General features: G+C 36.9%; 1 protein-coding gene across 1 annotated transcript in view; it reads right to left on the reverse strand.

The window, feature by feature from the left end:
- Nucleotides 1-288: 288 nt before the first annotated feature.
- Nucleotides 289-19,922, reverse strand: part of TLCD1 (TLC domain containing 1) — a 248,771-nt gene continuing 229,137 nt past the window's right edge. Inside the window, exon 4 of the mRNA XM_044054418.1 lies at nt 289-1,431. Coding sequence (XP_043910353.1) covers nt 1,033-1,431 — 399 coding nt within the window. The 3' untranslated portion in view covers nt 289-1,032. The remainder of the gene's footprint in view (nt 1,432-19,922) is intronic.

Genomic DNA, 19,922 nt, shown 5'->3' on the forward strand with positions numbered 1-19,922 from the left:
AAAAAGGAGAAAAGACCACACATGGCGAATCACTACTGAGTCACAAATACAAACCACATCAGCAGTCATGGTCTATAGACATCTAGTCTTCTATGAATTGTTATTCTATGAAATGACTTCAGAGAGAAATGACTGTTCAGTGAATTTGTCATTACTGAGTTCCTTCCAGCAAAATGACATTCAGTGAAACTGATAGTGTGTGTGTGTGTATATATACACACGCACACACACACACACACACACACACACACTTGTATGATGCCATACTTTTCAAGCCCCCCCCCCACACTGGCAAGTCATATGACCTTATAATACATATAGTACACACAATTTTACCAAAGACTTCCAAAATAGGAAATATATTCCAATTAATTAAACTTCCTTTGGCAAATGAGTGACTGTCAAACACTTTTATATAAATGCCACATGAAAATGTACTTCAGCAATGCCTTCCAACATTCTATAACTTGCAAGGTGTTGCTGAAGCACAAGTTTGTGTGTTATTTATCCAAAGGACATCTGATTTCTAAGGCATGTGACCTTATTTATACAACTGATAATAAAACATAAGTCAAATGACAAAATCATGGAAAGTTCTGCTGTATCCTTCTCTTGGCAAGTAAAGCTATAAACAGCACAGACAACTTACACGGGTGTGAAATTAAAATTAAGAGCTCAGTCCAAAAGTGGAAACTAAACATTTTTTTTAAAAAGTGGTGTTTCGTTATTTTTAATAGCATTTTCGTTAACTGTCAGAATTACATTTAGTTGTAATGATCTGGGAAGTAGTTTTTGTAGTGAAACAACACAGGAAAGACATCAAACACCAGTATCTCCAGAGCAGTGATGATGTCCTCCTAACACAGTACCCTTTTTAAGTTCATTTTAATAGTTTTCCAGATGCTAAAATATCAGGAACCACCATTAGAAAAGGCATCTGTAAAGTCTTTCACTTCAGTCATGTACTATCTGGTCTTGGTGGGGTGGTGGAAAGATTCCTGATTTATACTTCTGGTCTTTCTTTGCCTTGATTTAGTCATCAGTATATTTTTTTGAGTAGTGATTTCCAGTTTGTGACAAATGTACCTTATGTTTCTTGCTGAAATCTGCACGGAGCAAACGAAGAAAATAAATTAGGATCATGATGTTCATGAGCATCATAGCAGTTAGAAAAAAAGCTGCATGTTTGAGCACTGCAAAGTTTTCTATGATGTACCAGGTGAGGTAGAACTGAGCTGCAAGCCGGAAGCAGACATAGGTGATGAGGTTCAAATATTTGTTGATGTGATATATGTAAGATGCTCTGGCATCAGCAAGTTTCAGGAGGAGTCTCGAATGGAGAAAGACACTGTTGACTTCAACAAATAGAGCAATTGTCGCACCTGCGATGTAGCGGTGACTGAACACTGCGTAAAGGAAGGTGGAGAGCACCTGCAAATAGACACAGCAGTTAGTTGAACTGGCAAATTATACTTTCATTACTTCTCTGTTGCCCACTGTATCCCTTGGCCACCCCATTCACCCCAACCCAGCAGAGTTACAGTTACTTTACTCTGCCTTTGGAAAAGAGAAAGATGGAACTGTTACCTTTGTAGCTGCTAAGATCACTGTTTCATTGGTTAGTAATGATAAAAATGGGTAAAACTGCACTCAGTGGCTTGAACAGAGCATTCCTGTCTTTACAGTGAATAACACTGTAGATTCCACAACTCTGGTGCCACTTAAGAGAACAGTAACTCTTCTTCATTTTCCAAACCATCTCTGTGCCATATTATTGCTGTTGGTGTCATATGTGACTTCCAAATTATAGAAATATGCTATTGCTTTCATTTTTATTGTCTGATTTTATTTTATTTTTTTACAAAGCCAGATTCTAAACAAAGAACCAAACAGTGTCCCAGCCAGCAGTAAAAAAGTGCTAAATCACCTAATAAATCTCAAAAAGCAAGGAAACACAAGAATGTATTGAATAAAATAAGCAAAGGGATTAAAAAAGAGATATTTATTAAGCAAACAGCACTTTCATTCCTCTAATGCCTCAGGACTTCTTCAGAGTAAAAAAAAAAATCCTTTAAACTTCATTAAATAAATGCTCAACTAAAAGTAATAGCCATGTCCTCAATTGGTCATTCCCCTAGAAATGTAAAGAAACATGCTCATTGAAATACACGTTATTACATTACTAAAAAGTACCCCACAGAAAATACATTCATTGCAAAGTCCAAATTAAGGTTAAAAACTCTAAATAAATTCTTTGTTAAAGAGATTTAACACTTTTTTTTTACTGCCAGCCGGGACATTATTTTGTTCTTTGATATATTTTTTTAGCCTAACCACAATTTTTTAAAATCTAGAAATGTAGTAGGAAAAAATCCTCAGTTCCACCAGAGCTGTAAAAATGTTAAAAACAAACTTTAATCTTTAACATTTTTACAGCTGTGGTGGAACCGAGGATTTTTTCCTACTACATTTCTACATTTATGCTCAGAGTCTTCAGCAATACAGCTACGTTTTCTTCATCACAATTTTTTAAATCGGTCTTCACTTCTTGTTCCCTATTATAAACTCTGTTCAACATTTGTTTGTATTTTTATCTATATAGATTTTAGCTTTAAAGTGACTGCATTTTTTACTGAGCAGTCTACCAAAGTTTGTTGTAAGTGTATTGTATTACACATTTATCTGTCAGATTGTACTACATTATGTACCTTTGTGTATATGTTTTGCTTTATTCTTTTTAAAACACTTGGTTCATTTGTAAACAGTTTCATTCATTTATTCATTCATTCGTTCTTTTAGTCGCCAGAGTCCAAAACAGCCGTTTTAATTTTTTTTTTGTCAAATTAATAAGTCATTTTGTAAAGGTTTTATCCTTTGCTGCTGATGGAAATGTTCCTGGTCAATAAACATAAACAAATAAGTTGACAAGTAAATAAAAAACGGATAAATACTTAAATATGACTAATAACTCACAATCAGTTTTGAACATCATTAAGAATGATTACATGTGTTTGTGAACAAAAATAGATATCCATCTCCAAATCATTCATTTCTAGTACAGTGAACTGAAATTGTAGTTTTTTAAGTCTACAAAAGAGGAATTTCGGGATTTGGTGATTATATTAATCATGAAATAATAACAGTAGTAGTAATAATAATAATAATAATTATTAACACACTAGGTATTAGCAATGAAGCATTTGGCATCTCTATAAAACTATGAAAGTAATGAGGAATTAACCCTTGTGTTTCTGTAAAAAAAACTTGAAGGAGGACTCGAATTTGATGAACAGTACTTTTCCATCCATGCATCTCAGGTACATACAGTCCATTGTGAATTAATAGTTCTTATTTAGCATCTTTTATTGTCAATCTAACAGTCAGAGGCTGTATAGTAGGCAAAGAAATAAGTAAGCATTAATAAAATAAATAAGCAATAGTGCTTAACAGGGCAGCCATTATAAGAGAATACCTAAGGGCAATTTGACACCTGCTGCTGTAGCTGTAGGGCCTTATCATGCCTGGAAAATATATTATTTCCCTATAAAATCCATCCTACAAGTCACTGTCATATTTATAAAATGACCTCAGTGTATCTGTTTTAGTGGATTAATGTGTCTCAAACATGAAAACATGGCGTTTTAGTTTATAAAAGTGTTTATCTTTTTGGTGTTTCTAATAAAATTCCCTTATATTCGTTCATATTTTCTTTAAGTAATGATTTTAAAGTTTCTATGTTCAGTTGGTGGACCAAGTTATCAATCTTAGTGGCTTTGACGATGGAAAATGAGAAGGCTATGGGGTATATCCCCACACAAGGTGCTTGGATTAAATTTTTCCTGTAGTAACACAGCAGTAGTACAGCATAAGTGTGGTGCTGCACTCCTGAGTGAGACATCCTTCATAGGAGATGTTAAACTGAGATGGCGGATGTAAAAGATCCTATGGTTCTTTTCAAAAAGAGTAGGGAATTTCCTTGGTGCTCTGGTCAAATTTCTCAGTATAGCAGGGGCTTTTGTAAAATACTCTTTTGTATAAATCAGGAACAACAAAACTAAGTTTCAGCAATGATTCTGTAAAGAATATCACTGCATCTTGGGTACACCTAGCAAAGCAGTACATTCCTTGCTGCTTATTTCCTACCCTCTTTCACAAAACATTGTTCACAAATGACTATTGGAGCTGCTTCATGTAGTCTAGAGTACAGGGCTTGATTCTTTCATCTCCACTTGCCTACTATGTGACTCTGAGTAACTCACTTAACCAGACAGTGCAGCCAAGTCACCACTGAAAATGGACTCTTGTGGCCAGTAGGCTTACCTGGTTAACAGATTAATAAAAAAAAATTAATTGTGTAGAAAACAGTGAAACAATGCACAGTTGGCTCTTAGATGTCACTGCGACAGGAAATGCTACCGGTTTGCTAAGCAAAAGTTTATATAACAAATAACAGAAAGAGAGAACTAATATCTCAACTAATGCAGGAGCTCTAAGATAAACAGACTATTTAGATTGTTCTTATTGAAAACCAAGAAAAAGATTTATTTTGGATTCTTCACAGTAGATCCTATCTTGATGTTATACCCTCTGAATAAGTATGTGTTAGTCAAAACATTCGAAATGTTAATATAACAGACTCTTATTTTTAATTTCTCCAAATCTTTTGGGTTTCTAGTACCATGACAGTGAAACTTAATAAATATAGATCCTCTGAAATTACATATTTTGGAATAAGAATACAAACACCCGCTTTACAGGATGATGGCATAATTATAATAAAAAGAAATAGTAAAAAAGAAAAGAAAACCTTTGCACTTAGTCTTTAAAGGTAGCCAAAGTAGTAATTTGTTTGACCTGTAGTGGTAAATTATTCCATAGGCTGGGAATATGTTGAGTTAGGAACCTAACTCTTCAGCGAGTCTTGTTTCTTTGTTAATAAACCAAATAAGAGCCAATACCACAAACAAATAGATGATCTTGAGTAAACAGAACGAAAAAATAAACATAAAATAAAACACTTGCTCAAGATCAAAAAACAGGCACTTTGTTCATATAAAGAAGCACAGTTCAAGTTCGAATGATAGTAAAAATTCAAGTCTATTCAGACCAGTCCGTTCAAGGTAAATACCACAACAATAGTAGCAATGCAACACATACGAGAGTGCAAATAAGTCTTCAGAAATGAAATAAATATTCCAAGCTTATGTTCCAAAAAACTTCCTTCGAGCTATTATCAGATTGTTAGGAGTCTCTTCAGACCATAAATAATAAAACCTTTAAAAGCTCAATACCATCTTATATACTAGAAATAGCAAATTCCTTTATTGACATATGTCCGGTAAGCGCTTTCGCCAAGCGGCTTTTTCAAACCATTAAAAATACAGCATTACAAAAAAAATCAGTCTATAACTACCAAGCCTGTTTTAGAAGCATATAGATTGAAATGAGATAATAATGGTAGTACTTAATATAGTTAGTGTATAATAGTGTCAGTATTCAGTCAGTAATTTATAATAAGTGTTTATAGCTATAGGTACAGGTATCAGATCAATTATAGTCATTTGTGTTTATTTATTTTTGCATGTATAGTGATATATGCTAGTAATATATATATATAGATAAACACTCAGACTATATATTCATGTATACTTCTCTGAATATTCATTAATTATGAGTTTTTAAAAAAGTTGAACAAAGTTGTAGGTGAAGACTGCAGCTTATGTGTTGCTGATTTACATTATGTATTTTGGCTGTTTTAAATTTAGTTCATTTATATAGTAGCTAGCTATATGCTAATGGATGATTGCCTGATAGAGCAATTGTTCAATTAATTAATTAATGCATTTAAAACGGTTGCCTATATAAAGTGAAGTTTTGAATATGTTTTTAAGATCTGAAGAAGCGTACGTTGATAGTACGCGAAAGCGCTCATCCTGTTTGTTACTATTAAATTCACAGTTTGATTATATATGGTTCGTGGTGGTCCTTACTCATATACTGCTTTGATAAGACTGTCTTTTTTTGTTTTATGAGTGGACCTCTAGACAACAGCGGTGCATACGTTTATATTTTATTGACATATGTCCGGTAAGTGCTAATTTATATGTCCTTAGAGATTCTAACAAATTTCTATTAGATTTATATTAAGGGACAAGCATGCTACCAGATAATTATCCCTTTCTATTAGTTGCTATGGATGTAAAGTCCCTTTTTACTAATATTCCTAATGGATTAGGCTTGGAGAGTATACAACAGTATACAACAGTATTTGACTAAGCATACAGATATGTTGCCTAATAGAATAGATTTTATTAGTTTGTAATTGGAAGTAGTATTAGAAAATAATATTTTGTCTTTTAAACAGAATTTATTTTTACAGTAGGATGGCGTAGCTATGGGCACATCTTGTGCCAATAGCTATGCCAACCTGGTGATGGCGTTATGGGAAGAACAAAAACTTTTCCAATTGGATTTTTTTAAAAAATACGTCAGTTTTTATAGACATTTTGTTGATGATTTATTTTTTCTTTGGACAGGAAGTGAAGTAGATTTAAAACATTTCTTGCAGCAGGTAAATTCATTATCATATTTTTTAAAATTTACAATGGTAGCATCAACACATCACATTGCTTTTTTAGATATATCTATTCAATGTTTAAGCAATGGTAGACTTAATATGGGTGTCCACAGGAAGTCGTGCTATAAAAAATACCTTATTACACAGGCATAGCATGCATCCTAGCTATGTCTTTAGTAACATTATAAAGGGTCAAGCAATTCGTGCATCCAGGCTGAACCCTGCTCAGACCAATTTTGAAATAGAATTAGGGAATTTACATGAAAGACTGGTAGATAGGAAGTATAGAACAAGTGAAATTGATGCTGGTTTTCAGTATATTGAGAGTCTTAGATTAGATAGAGCATGTCACATCTTCTTGGAACAAGGTAATGAAATCTACAGGGCTGCTAGGACCGATATACCTTTAAATAAAGGGAAACAACAGAAAATATCATTATTTTACAGACAAGACATTCAACAAACTAAAGAGATTTTTTATAAACACTGGAATATTCTAACAGTGGATCTGGTTATTAAAGGGATAGTTGGTGAACAACCACAGTTTCTTTTTAGAAACAAGAAGAATTTACATAGACTTTTATGTTTCCCTGGTCAGGAACCTCCCCTTGGAAGTCTTGATTATACGGGCACCAAACATGTAACAGATGCAATTTTTGCCCCCATATTTCTGTCACTAACATGTTTATACACCCCATTACATCTAAAGTGTTTACGTTTAATATTAATGCAAATTGTGATACAGAACATGTAGTTTATCTTGCTACTTGCACATCCTGTTCTGCCTTCTATGTTGGTAAGGGGCTAAAGGATAGAATAAGGGAGCATTTTAATCAAATCCGTATTAAGTCTAATATTAATGCACTTTCAAAACATGTTTTAGAGAATGACGATAAACATACATTTAGATTTCTAGTTATGTATGTCAATGTACCCAGGATTAGAGGTGGTGACCTTAGAAATCATACTGAACAAATATAAACTAGCTGGATTATTAGGCTACAAGCACATTCCTATCCTGGTCTTAATGATAAAATTCCATTAAAACCAGCACTTAAGAATAGGAGAATTAGTTATAAATAAATTTGTTAGGGTTCTCCTCTTATAAAGTTTTTTACATATTATATTTATAAATATATGTTTTTTATGTATTTTGGTGGTTTATTTACTGTTTTGGTTGACTTGTTTTATCTATGCTTTTATTCACAGTATATTCCTTTATGTAGATAATTGATTGTTGATTATGCTCATTAACTAATTATGTTTAAAATATATATAAGGTGTTTTTTTGTAATGCTCTATTTTTAATGGTTTGAAAAAGCCTCTTGGCGAAAGCGCTTACCGGACATATGTCAATAAAGGAATTTGCTATTTCTAGTATATAAGATGGTATTGAGCTTTTAATTTAAAGGTTTTATTATTTATGGTCTGAAGAGACTCCTAACAATCTGATAATAGCTCGAAGGAAGTTTTTTGGAACATAAGCTTGGAATATTTATTTAATTTCTAAAGACTTATTTGCACTCTCGTATGTGTTGCATTGCCACTACTGTCGTGGTATTTACCTTGAACGGACTGGTCTGAATAGACTTGAACTTTTATTATCATTCGAACTTGAACTGTGCTTCTTTATATGAAGAAAGTGCCTGGTTTTTGATCTTGAGCAAATGTTTTATTTTATGTTTGCTTGTTTATTTATTGCTGCAAATGTAGGTTCTTAGGGCAGGTGTTTGTAAAGCCATTCATTTTGCAAGGAAATATAGATCAAATAGGACTGGGTCTTTCATGGCTCGAAAAGCATGCCTTGCAGAAATCTGTAGGCTACTGAGTATAAAAAGAATTGTACTAATCTTTCAGGGTTGTTAAATAAAAATAATTTAAAAATACTTATCTGAATTACTAGGCAATCTCTCTGCATACTGTCACATGCTTAGCGAATAAAAAATAAGTTATATACTTACCATACTATTCCATGTGTGTTGTCCATCTCAACCTTTATTCTCACTGATGTGTCGGATCCAATGTGTCAGATCCATCTCGGCCTTTCCAGGGGCTTGGGCTCTTCAGTGAGGCTTGTGGGGATCCTTCCCTACCCATGGAATGGTTCCCCAACTTTCTCAGATCTTGTTTGCCCCACATGAAAAAATATACAATTGAACAAAAATTTCTTCTATATGGATCAATATCTAAAGTATGTACATATATGACTGAACCAAAAACAGCATTTCTGAGGCTATGTAGATCTGTCTACCCAAAAACTACTCGGTCTCTCAGGAGTATAGGCAGGGGTTATGGAGGTAGGGTTGTGAGAATAAAGGTCGAGATGGACAACACACATGGAACTTTATGGTAAGTACATAACTTCTTTATGTGTTGTTGTCAATCACGCCTTTATTCTCACTGATGGGACAGCATTCCAAGCAACCTGACTCTTGGGAATATATTCCTCAGAACCATAGCACCAAAAGAGGCTCTATTCCTGGAGGCCAAATCCAGCTTGTAATGAGTAATAAAGATATGAGGTTTCACCCACACAGCTGCAGAACAAGATATTATTCAAGGGTAACCTTGCTTGGAAAGCTACAGATGTAGCTATCGATCTGGTTGAATGAGCTTTAACAGTGAAAGGAAGAGTCCTGTTCTTTGAGTTGTAGATGTAGGATATGAAAAGGAAGAGCCATCTAGATAAGGTAACTTTTGAAACCAGTTGACCTTCTTTAATCTCAGAGAAGGAGATAAAGAGTTGATCTGATTTCCTGAATTCTGAAGTTCTGTGCAAGTAAAAATGTAGCTATGTATGTCCAATGGATGCAAAGAGTATTCACTTTTGTTTTGTAAATTTGGGAAAAAAATGGCAGCTCAATATATTGTTTCAGGTTACTTTCCAAAACAACCTTTGGGAGAAAAGAGGGATTAGTGCGCAATAGGAAGTTCACCCCCAGGGATCACTTCAGTGGCCTTACTTGACAGGGGCACTGGGAACTAAATTTGGGTGGCATGATGCCAGGGAATCTTCTTGGGCTAGGCTTATATATGCTCCAGGGTCAATTAGCCTAGTACTATGAACCTAAATGATGGGAATGGACCCCATTCCTAAGTCAAAGTATGATTAAAGTTCATGAAATTAATATTGTTTCAATCTTTGATGTCAGCCAAAAGTGTTCTTTGCAGCACCCACAATGTGTCCAGTAATTACTCCTTCTGCAATTTGTATGGAATTACATGTGTTGGTAACATATCTAAATGCAATTGTAGATTCTTTTTTATAAGACCCATTGCTCCTACTACTATTGGAACTGTCTGGGTATCTTTCTCTCATATTGCTCTCATTTATGCCTGCAAATCCTGATATTTTTTGACTTTGTGTCTCTCTGTAATCACAGGGTATAGTGATTTCAATGATCAATGCAAATTTTGTCTTCTTTTCATGGACCACTATATCTGATTTTCTTGCAACCATCTTTTGAGCTGTTGTTAATGGGTGATCCCTTGTAATGTAAACTTCATCACTTTCTATGAAACTTTGTGGCTTATGTTTCCAGTGTTTTTCAGCTACTTAAATATTATAATGTTTGCACAATCCCCATTGCAGCTGTCTTGCCACATTATAATGCCTTTCAGTATACAGTTCTTCTGCCATTAGTATATCACGACCAGCAACATGGTGTGTGACTGTTTCCAGTTCTGTTTTATGAAACCTACATTTGTTTGTTTCTCCCACATGTTCAACTTTGTAAACCAACGTGTACGTAACCCACTGTCTTGGGCTGCCCATATTAAACTTTCATCTTTTGGTTTGAGTTTGCCTCTCCTTAACCAGTCCTGCATTTGTTCCTGATCAATATGAGGTTCTTCCAGGAGATTTCTATACCTGCAACTATGTGTATGCATTTTCCACATTTCTTGCCTTCTCATCTGATCCTTCATCTTATATTCTTTCTTTTCTTTTCTTTTTTGGCATACTCAGTTGCTGCCTGATTTTTATCTACTTCTGGTTTGAGTTCCATTCCCACTTGATGCTGATATGCTTCTGCTAGACTAAGAAGGGAAGTCATCTTAGATTTATTCTCCTCATGTTTCAAAACTTTCACAATGTTTGGGTCTTGTGAGGTTGGCAGATATGTATGCAGTCCACAATTGCAGATCTATACATGTAATCAATTTCAAGTAGGCCCATACCTCCTTTGGAACAGGGAATATATAATCTTGGTATGCACTGATTTTTATAAATCATTTGATGAGCATGAAACATCCTTCTTGTTTTCTTATCTAATCTATCCAACACCTTTTGGGGCCAGTCAGTCACTCCAAACTTTTAAGTTAGAGAGAAAGAACAAATTAGTATGTAGCTTGACTTTTGTTCCTAGATGTCGACGTTGTTTTCAGGATTAATTTAAGTTTTCTGAAATATACCTTGCTAAGTTTTATTTGCATTTGTTCATGATTTATTGTTGATCCTTTATCAATTCCCAAATATTTATACATTCCCTCTTGCTCAAGTTCTTTTATATCACATTCTTGTCCCAAACTGATGTTTTCTTGGTGCTGCAGCTTTCCTGCTTTAAAGGTTGCTTTTGCAAACTCTTATCTGCATAAACCAAATCATGGATGATGATGATGGTGATAATGGATATGGCACATGCAAACCTCCCTAGTTAAAAGCCACAGAAAGTACAATAGGCTGCAATCTGATATAACCATTATCAGTTCTCAGACCTTCATTTTGGAGTAGTCTCTGTACCATGGCCTAGACACAGCCAAAATACTAAGTAATGGAAGATTACTAAATTAAGATCCCCTAGAATATTAGTTTACCTGTACTTGGGCAACCAGCTTATCGTTTGTGTTCCTAAGGAGATGATGTTACTTCATGGCATGCTTTACCACCTTTGATGTACAATGATTGTAAAGTTATAAGGGTTAAACTGCTGCTAGATAATTTTATCAAACTGAAATCTAAATTAAGGCACAGATGATGAATAACATACTATATTGAAGCAAAACAGTCATTGTACAAAACTAACTGGAGTGATGCATTCAGTAAAAAGACAGCAGAAAGAATGTGACAAGTTTTGAAAGGGAAAATGTGAGGAAAAATTTATATAATGATATTGATCATAATAGGAAACCATTTTATTGATATATAATATGTGATAGGAGTTAAGACATACAAACAAACTGCATGTAGATACTAAAGCTTGGTAATTTGTTTGTTCCCCTTCTGTCATTGTACTGACTTAGCACCCCAGTGCCCTATGTCCATTCTGGGTCAATCTTTATACCCCTCCAGATTTACTCTGGCATGTGCTGGGCCCAGTCATGGATCCTAAGGGGCTCAGCCATCTCTGCATTTGTCTGTGGGGGGCTGTTCTTGAATGCCCTACCCCCCATCACAGCAGTGTGGTTGCATTTGAGGGTATGTATGCAATAAAGGCACTGTGGTGTGTCTCCCTGCTTCTGTGGCATCTCAGCCAGGTTCACTCCACCTCCCCTTTGTACTATGCCTCCTTCCAGTGATATCCTCAGCCTCCACCATGAATCATCACAGGAGATGCCCACATTGCAGATTTCCATCAGGATAGGCCCTCATTCCTCCTTGCCACTCTGTCAGTTATCCAAGCCACTAACTGATCCTGGGTCACCTGGATTGTAGTCAGGGCTTTATCCCACTACACCACTGCAGCAGCTAGACACTAACAGATTGCAGATATGTGTACAAAATGTCAAGCAAAACTATTGGGTCCCAAAAACTGGACAGTAGCTTGTGATAACATTCTGTTAAAAGTTAAAGTAATTATGTTAAAAAAAAAAGTATTGCAATTTTTTTTTTTATTTTATTTTGCGAAAAGGATGGACATGGCCATGGTGAATACGTATTTTAAGAAGAGAGAGGAGCATAGGGTGATGTACAAGAGTGGAGGAAGATGAACACAGGTGGATTACATCCTATGTAGGAGGGCCAGTCTGAAGGAGATTGGAGACTGCAAAGTGGTGACAGGGGAAAGTGTAGTTGGGCAACATATGATGGTGGTCTGTAGGATGATGATGGCGATCAAGAAGAAGAGTAAGACAGTGAGGGCAGTGACAAGAATCAAATGGTGGAAGTTGAAAAAGGATAACTGTAAGGTGGAGTTCAGGGAAGAGTTAAGACAGGCACTGGGTGGCAGTGAAGAGCTACCAGATAGCTGGGCAGCCACAACAGAGATCGTAAGGGAGACATCCAGAAAGGTGCTTGGGGTGACATCTGGACAGAGTAGGACAAGGAGACCTTGTGGTGGAATGAGGATGTACAAGAGAGTATACAGAAGAAGAGGTTGGTGAAGAAGTGGGATTGCCAGAGAGATGAAGAAAGTAGACAGAAGTACAAGAAGATGAGGTATATGGTGAAGAGAGAGGTTGCTAAGGATAAGGTGTATGGCTAGTTGTATGAAAAGTTGGATACTAAAGAGGGAGAAAAGGACCTGTGCCAACTGGCTAGACAGAGGGACCAGGCTGGGAAAGATGTGTAGCAGGTTAGGGTGATAAAGGATAATGCGGAAAACGTACTCACAAGTGAGGAGAGTGTGTTGAGCAGATGGAAACACTACTCTGAGGGGCTGATGAATGAACAGAATGACAGAGTGTGAGAAGGTTGGATGATGTGGGGATAGTGAATCAGGAAGTGCAGTGGATTAGCAAGGGGGAAGTAAGGATAGCTATGAAGAGGATGAATAACTGAAAGGCTGTTGGTACAGATGTGGAAGCATGGAGGTGTTTAGGAGAGATGGCAGTGGGGTTTTTAACCACATTGTTTAACAGAATCTTGGAAAGAGAGAGGATGCCTGAAGAGTGGAGAAGAAGTGTATTGGTACCGATTTTTAAGTAAGGGTGATATGCAGAGCTGTAGTAACTACAGAGGGATAAAACTGATCAGCCACAGCATGAAGTTAAGGGAAAGAGTATTTGAGGCTAGATTAAGAAGGGGCGGTGATGATTAGTGAGCAGCAGAACAGTTTCATGCCAGTAAAGAGCACTACAGATGTGATATTTGCTCTGAGAGTGTTGATGGAGAAGTATAGCGAAGGTCAGAACGAGTTGCATTGTGTCTTTGTGGACTTGGAGAAAGCATATGACAGGGTGCCTAGAGAGGAGTTGTGGTATTGTATGAGGAAGTTGGAGTGGCAGAGAAGTATGTAAGAGTGGTACAGGATATATATGAAGGCAGTGTGACAGCAGTGAGTTCTGCAGTAGGAGTAACAGATGCATTCAAGGTGGGATGGGAGGTGGGATTACATCATGGATCAGCTCTGAGCCCTTTCTTATTTGCAATGGTGATGGTGAGGATGAGAGATGAGATCAGACAGGAGTCCCCATGGACTATGATGTTTGTGGATGAAGTTATGATCTGTAGTGAGAGTAGGGAACAGGTAGAGGAGACCCTGGAAAGGTGGAGATATGATTTGGAGAGGAGAAGAATGAAGGTCAGCTGGACTAAGACAGAATTTATGTGCGTGAATGAGAGGGAGGACAGAGGAATGGTGAGGATGCAGGGAGTTGAGTTGGAGAAAGTGGATGAGTTTAAATACTTGGGATCAACAGTTCACAGTAATGGTGAGTGTGGGAGATTGGTGAAGAAGAGAGTGCAGGCAGGGTGGAGTGGGTGGAGAAGAGCGTCAGGAGTGATTTGTGACAGACTGGTACCAGTAAGAGTTAAAAGGAAGGACTACAATATGGTAGTGAGTCCAGCTATGTTATATGGGTTGGAGATGGTTGCACTAATGAAAAGACAGGAGTCAGAGATGGAGGTGGCAGAGTTAAAGATGTTAAGATATGCATAGGGTGTGACGAGGATGGACAGGATTAGAAATGAGAATATTAGAGTTTCAGCTCAGGTTGGATAGTTTGGAGATAAAGCTAGATAGGCAAGATTGCATTGATTTGGACATGTGCTGAGGAGGGATGCTGGGTATATTGGAAGAAGGATGCTAAAGATGGAGCAGCCAGGTAAGAGGAAAAGAGGAATACTTAACTCATTCACTCCAGAGCAGCTCAGGAAAAGCTGCCTGCTGAATTCCACCATAGGAACAACAGAGCAGCCTGAGCTCATTTTTAGAAAATCCATTTGTAATGCTATACAGAAAACAAATGTTCATAACTCTCTAACTATAAGAGCTACACTAAAAATGTAAACGCAAAAGTTGTACAGCAGACACTGACCTTTCCAACAGTGTAAATGTTGATAGTGCATATCAAAGTCATTATTAAATATTTGGCAAGGAATGCTGATATTGTGCAAATTTTTTACCTTTTTGGAAAAGCAAAGCACAATATCTTGGTCTATGTACCATGTAGACCCATACAATTTGAATTTAATTTGTTAGTATGAATGTCAGCTTTAAAATGATACCTTAACCATTACTGTGTGACGCTCCTTTCATGAGATATTCACAGAAATATGATTAATATATTATTTCTCATAATTGATAAATAAACAAAGCATAATATCTCATCACCTGTAACAGACAGAACTGACATATCAGTGTAGAAGTTGTGCATCTGAATGTCAGCTTCAAAATGATGCATCATTTGTGCGATTACCATGCTCCCTTGCAAAGATATGGGCATAATAATGAGAAGTATTGTAAATGTGTAATTTTCATATTCGTACAAGACTAAACAAACTGTGATATTTGTATGTGTGTACAGTGCCTAGACACAATTCTTTTACCATGTTGTAAGGAGTAACACTGTCTTCAAAATGAGGTATTACTTCATACAATGAGATGCTCCCTTGCAAAGTTATTTACCAAAATATGAAAAATCATAATTTCCATAACCGTAAGTCCCAAACAAACTTTGATATCTGCCTATGAGTGCAACATACAGGCACCATTCTTTTACCATGTTAGAACTATAAATAATCTTTTCAAAATGAGGTATTACTTAGCACATTCAGATGCTCCCTTGCAAAGTTATTTACCAAAATATGAAAAAATCATAATTTCCATAACCCAAGTCCCAAACAAACTTTGATATCTGTACATGTGTATAACATAGAGGCAAAGTTCTTTACCATGTTGGAGCTACGAAGACTGTCTTCAAAATGAGGTATTACTAAGCACATTCAGATGCTCCCTTGCAAAGTTATTTACCAAAATATGAAAAAAATCATAACTTCCATAACCTAAGTCCGAAAAACTTTGATATCTGCCTATGAGTACAACATACAGGCACCATTCATTTACCATGTTAGAACTATAATCTTTTCAAAATTAGGTATTACTTAGCACATTCAGATGCTCCCTTGCAAAGTTACTTACCAAATTATGAAAAATCAATTTCCATAACCATAAGTCCAAAACAAACCTGAAGCGAGGAGACTGAATGGAGAGTAGACCAAGACTGACCCAGGAAAGCAGCCCAGTGATATAATGTTCAATTGCAGTAGTTCACAAACAATATGAAGCATATAACCACAATGGGGACTTTACTGTCTATCAAACAAATTGTAAAATGTCAGAAAGAACATGGTGGGGTGGTGGCTTGAAATGACTGCACATAGACAAAACCAAATATGGCTTGGCATTCATCAATGTGATAACGACTTCTACTTATGTGAATAACAGTGACAGCTGCTGAGAGTTTTACCTGAAAAGTGGTAATGAGTCAGTGTTGTACTGTAACTGCACTTATTGTTAATGTGATAATTACCTGCATGTCATTGATGCACAGTTCTGCATGCTCAGACATAGGTGATAATTACTGCACCTAACCTGCTGAGTATGCATTCATTATATTACCTGGTGCAGGTGTGACAGACTCATTACCATTTGTTAGAGAAGACCAGGAGTAATTCAGTAAAATAGTATAGCACTTACATATTACTGAGCAATTCCTCCTACCTAAATTTTACACAGCAGTGACAGAGCCAGGAATATTGCCCAAAATATATGGTAGCTCTATGCTGGTACTAATCTGCCAGTCATAACACCTAAAATCAGCAATAAAATACATCTCACTAAGCCTCTTATCCCACTCAAATATATTTTGACTACATGCTCAATACTGTAATGTTGTAGCATACTGTTGTGTCTGTAAATGCACAAATACAAAAAAATCAGAAATATTGCCCTACATACTGAGTTGATAAATGCTAGAACTACTGCAAAACAGCAATAAAATGTATATAATATTTATATCCTTGAGCCCTTCCTGTCACCTAAACTATACACATCTTGCTGATTATATTAGATTACATTCCCTGTAAGCAATGAATCAAACTTATGAACCAGTAATGACAAAACTATCCATTTCAGAACATCTCAGCCATAAAAGGCCACTCTGACATCTGTCATTATAATTCACCAGTATCCGTCACCAACCACAATCTTTTTCGAAACAGTCACCAAAGCCATTGATGAGGGAAAGGCAGTCCATACAGCCTACCTCGATCTGGCTAAGGCCTTCGATACAATACCCCACTCGGGTATCATTGAAAAACTCAACAGCTTAAATGTTAACCCATACATCACAAGATGGGTTGCAAACTGGCTGAGTGACAGAACCCACAGGGTCAGAGTTGCTGGCGCCATGTCAGACTCAAAGCCTGTCACAAGTGGTGTCCCACAGGGCTCAGTCCTGGGCCCACTCTTGTTTGGCATCTACTTTTCTGAAGTACAAGCAAACACAGGAGGGTTATGGCTGACAAAGTTTGCAGATGACTGCAAACTGGGCCATAGTAGAAAACACATCTGACACAGATATCCTTCAGAAGGGTCTCACAGAAACGGATAACTGGTGCCAGAGCCACGGACTAAAGTTAAATGCCAAAAAATGCATAGTCATACCCTTCGGGGAAAACAAGGTTACCCCTAGCTACCAAATAGGTGGCAATCCACTGACCACAGAAGAAGTTATCAGGGACCTGGGGACCCAGGTTGATAGTAGTCTGTCATTCGACACCCATGTAGCTAAAGTAGTTAGGAAGACCTTCTACATTGCCCACCTTATCATGAAGGGATTCTCATCTAGATCAAGGGAGGTCATAGTCTCCCTTTACTCATCACTCATCAGACCAATGATTGAGTACAATGCCCCATTCGGAATGTATCTGACCCGACACTTGCAGCAGCTGGAGAGGCCACAAACGTTCCTCACCAAAAGGATAAAGGGTCTCAAAAATCTGTCCTATGCTGCCCGACTGAAAGAACTCCAGCTCTATTCAGTCGCACCGCTGCTCAGAGGTGACCTTTGCCTAACATACAAGGCCATGTCAGATTTGATGAATATGCTTCACCTCAAAAAATCTAGATCCATCAGAGCCACAAGGGCGGGAGACTTAAACCTCGACACGGCTATTAATAGGACGTGCTGGAGGGATAGATTCATCACCCAAAGACTCCCTATGCTGTGGAACAAAATCCCGGTACATGTGAGGCAGAGCACCTCGCTGGCCTTGTTCAAGAGAAATCTTGACCAATGGATGGGAGATCGCAGATATACCCCAGGGATTACCTCAGTGTGACTGCTCGACAGAGGCACAGCAAAATAATGGGGATAGTTCCCCATACTAAAGGGGTGGCGTAAGCCACAAAACGATGGGCTAGGCTTGTAAATGCCCTCGGGCAGATAGCCTAGTATGAACCTATGAAGAAATAAAATCATCTCATTGGAACATGGCTCATACCATTTGAGAAACACATTTATTTTATTTATTTATTTTATTTTACATTTGTTGACTGGGCTAGTCTATCTGGATATATGTCCATTTTCAGTAGAGGCCCGTGGAGAAAAGCTCCAATGAGTATTACATGGAAGGTGTTACAAGAGAAGTAATAAAAAATATAAAACTAACAGTAAACAACTAGTATGTGTGTATATATATATATATATATATATATATATATATATATATATATATATATTTTTTTCAGGAAATTGCAAATTACAATCTTAGAACCAAAAAATACATAAACTACAACCTACGTGATGAGCTTCACAATAATCATTACAATACAAAAAATCAAAACATAAATTTTATAAGAGGAATGCTGAAGTATAATGAGAGGTAAAGAAAAGCTGAAAGGGGTGTAGAGAGAAAAAATAGGGAAGAAGAAAAGTAAAGAAAAAAGGAAAACAGAGTAAGTCTAGTTATTTTTCCAACAGAGTTTGAGAGCAGGCAGTCACCTGCAGAGTTATTAGGACGTAGCCATTTTATTGAGGTACTGTGTAGATGGGTCTAAAAAGTGGGGGAGAGGTCTGGGATCAGATATCTGAGGGTTGATTATACCATATTTTACACCAAAGTTTGAGAACAGGCAGTGCCTGTTGAGTTATAGGGTATAGTAGGGAAAAAAAAGGATCAGCAGCTGCCTTCCACATTCATGTCTGCAAGTAATAACACCTAAACTCAGCAATAAAATACATCTCACCAAGCCTCTTATCCCACCCAAAGCCATTAACCAAGCCTCTTATCCCACCCAAAACCATTAACCAAGCCTCTTATCCCACCCAAAACCATTAACCAAGCCTCTTATCCCACCCAAAACCATTAACCAAGCCTCTTATCCCACCCAAAGCCATTAACCAAGCCTCTTATCCCACCCAAAACCATTAACCAAGCCTCTTATCCCACCCAAAGCCATTAACCAAGCCTCTTATCCCACCCAAAGCCATTAACCAAGCCTCTTATCCCACCCAAAACCATTAACCAAGCCTATTATTCCACCCAAAACCATTAACCAAGCCTCTTATCCCACCCAAAACCATTAACCAAGTTTTTATCCCACCCAAAACCATTACATGAACTTGGGATGAATAGGCTGCAGTCAGGTATTTATGATTCTGTGCCACTGATACAGCTGCATGCAGTTACCTTTGACCAGTACTGTGCTGTTAGAATTGTTTTACAGTCACGGTCATCTATCTCTTCAACATTATGTTTATTTGCTTCCACTTGGAAAGGTTTCAGAAATATTCAACTAAAGACATGCCCATGATGCCACACAACCAGAAATCTTAAACCAAACATTTTTTTCACATGGTCTAACAGTTACTTTTCACAAAAGTATGCACACTGTCAAAGTGCAGGGAGACCATCCACATTTCTAAGAGAATTATCCCAGTGAAAAATATTTCAGACTCCAGTGCACTTTTAGAACTGCCACAATCCTTTTACACATTCCCGAAATACCACCTAGAAGCTCTTCCCATTTAGCACATTCATCTTTTTTTTTCCCCAGTGTTTCCTAACACGTACTGTAGAATAACAGGTGTGTTGTACCTTTAAGAATTTCCAAGATCTGTGTGTGCATATAAATACCAAGCATGTGTTAGCTTCAATGCCATATAATAGCAACACTTTAAG

This window comes from Protopterus annectens, chromosome 13.part0 (assembly GCF_019279795.1).
Source record: "Protopterus annectens isolate FY-2018-M chromosome 13.part0, PAN1.0, whole genome shotgun sequence".
NCBI lineage: Eukaryota > Metazoa > Chordata > Ceratodontiformes > Protopteridae > Protopterus > Protopterus annectens.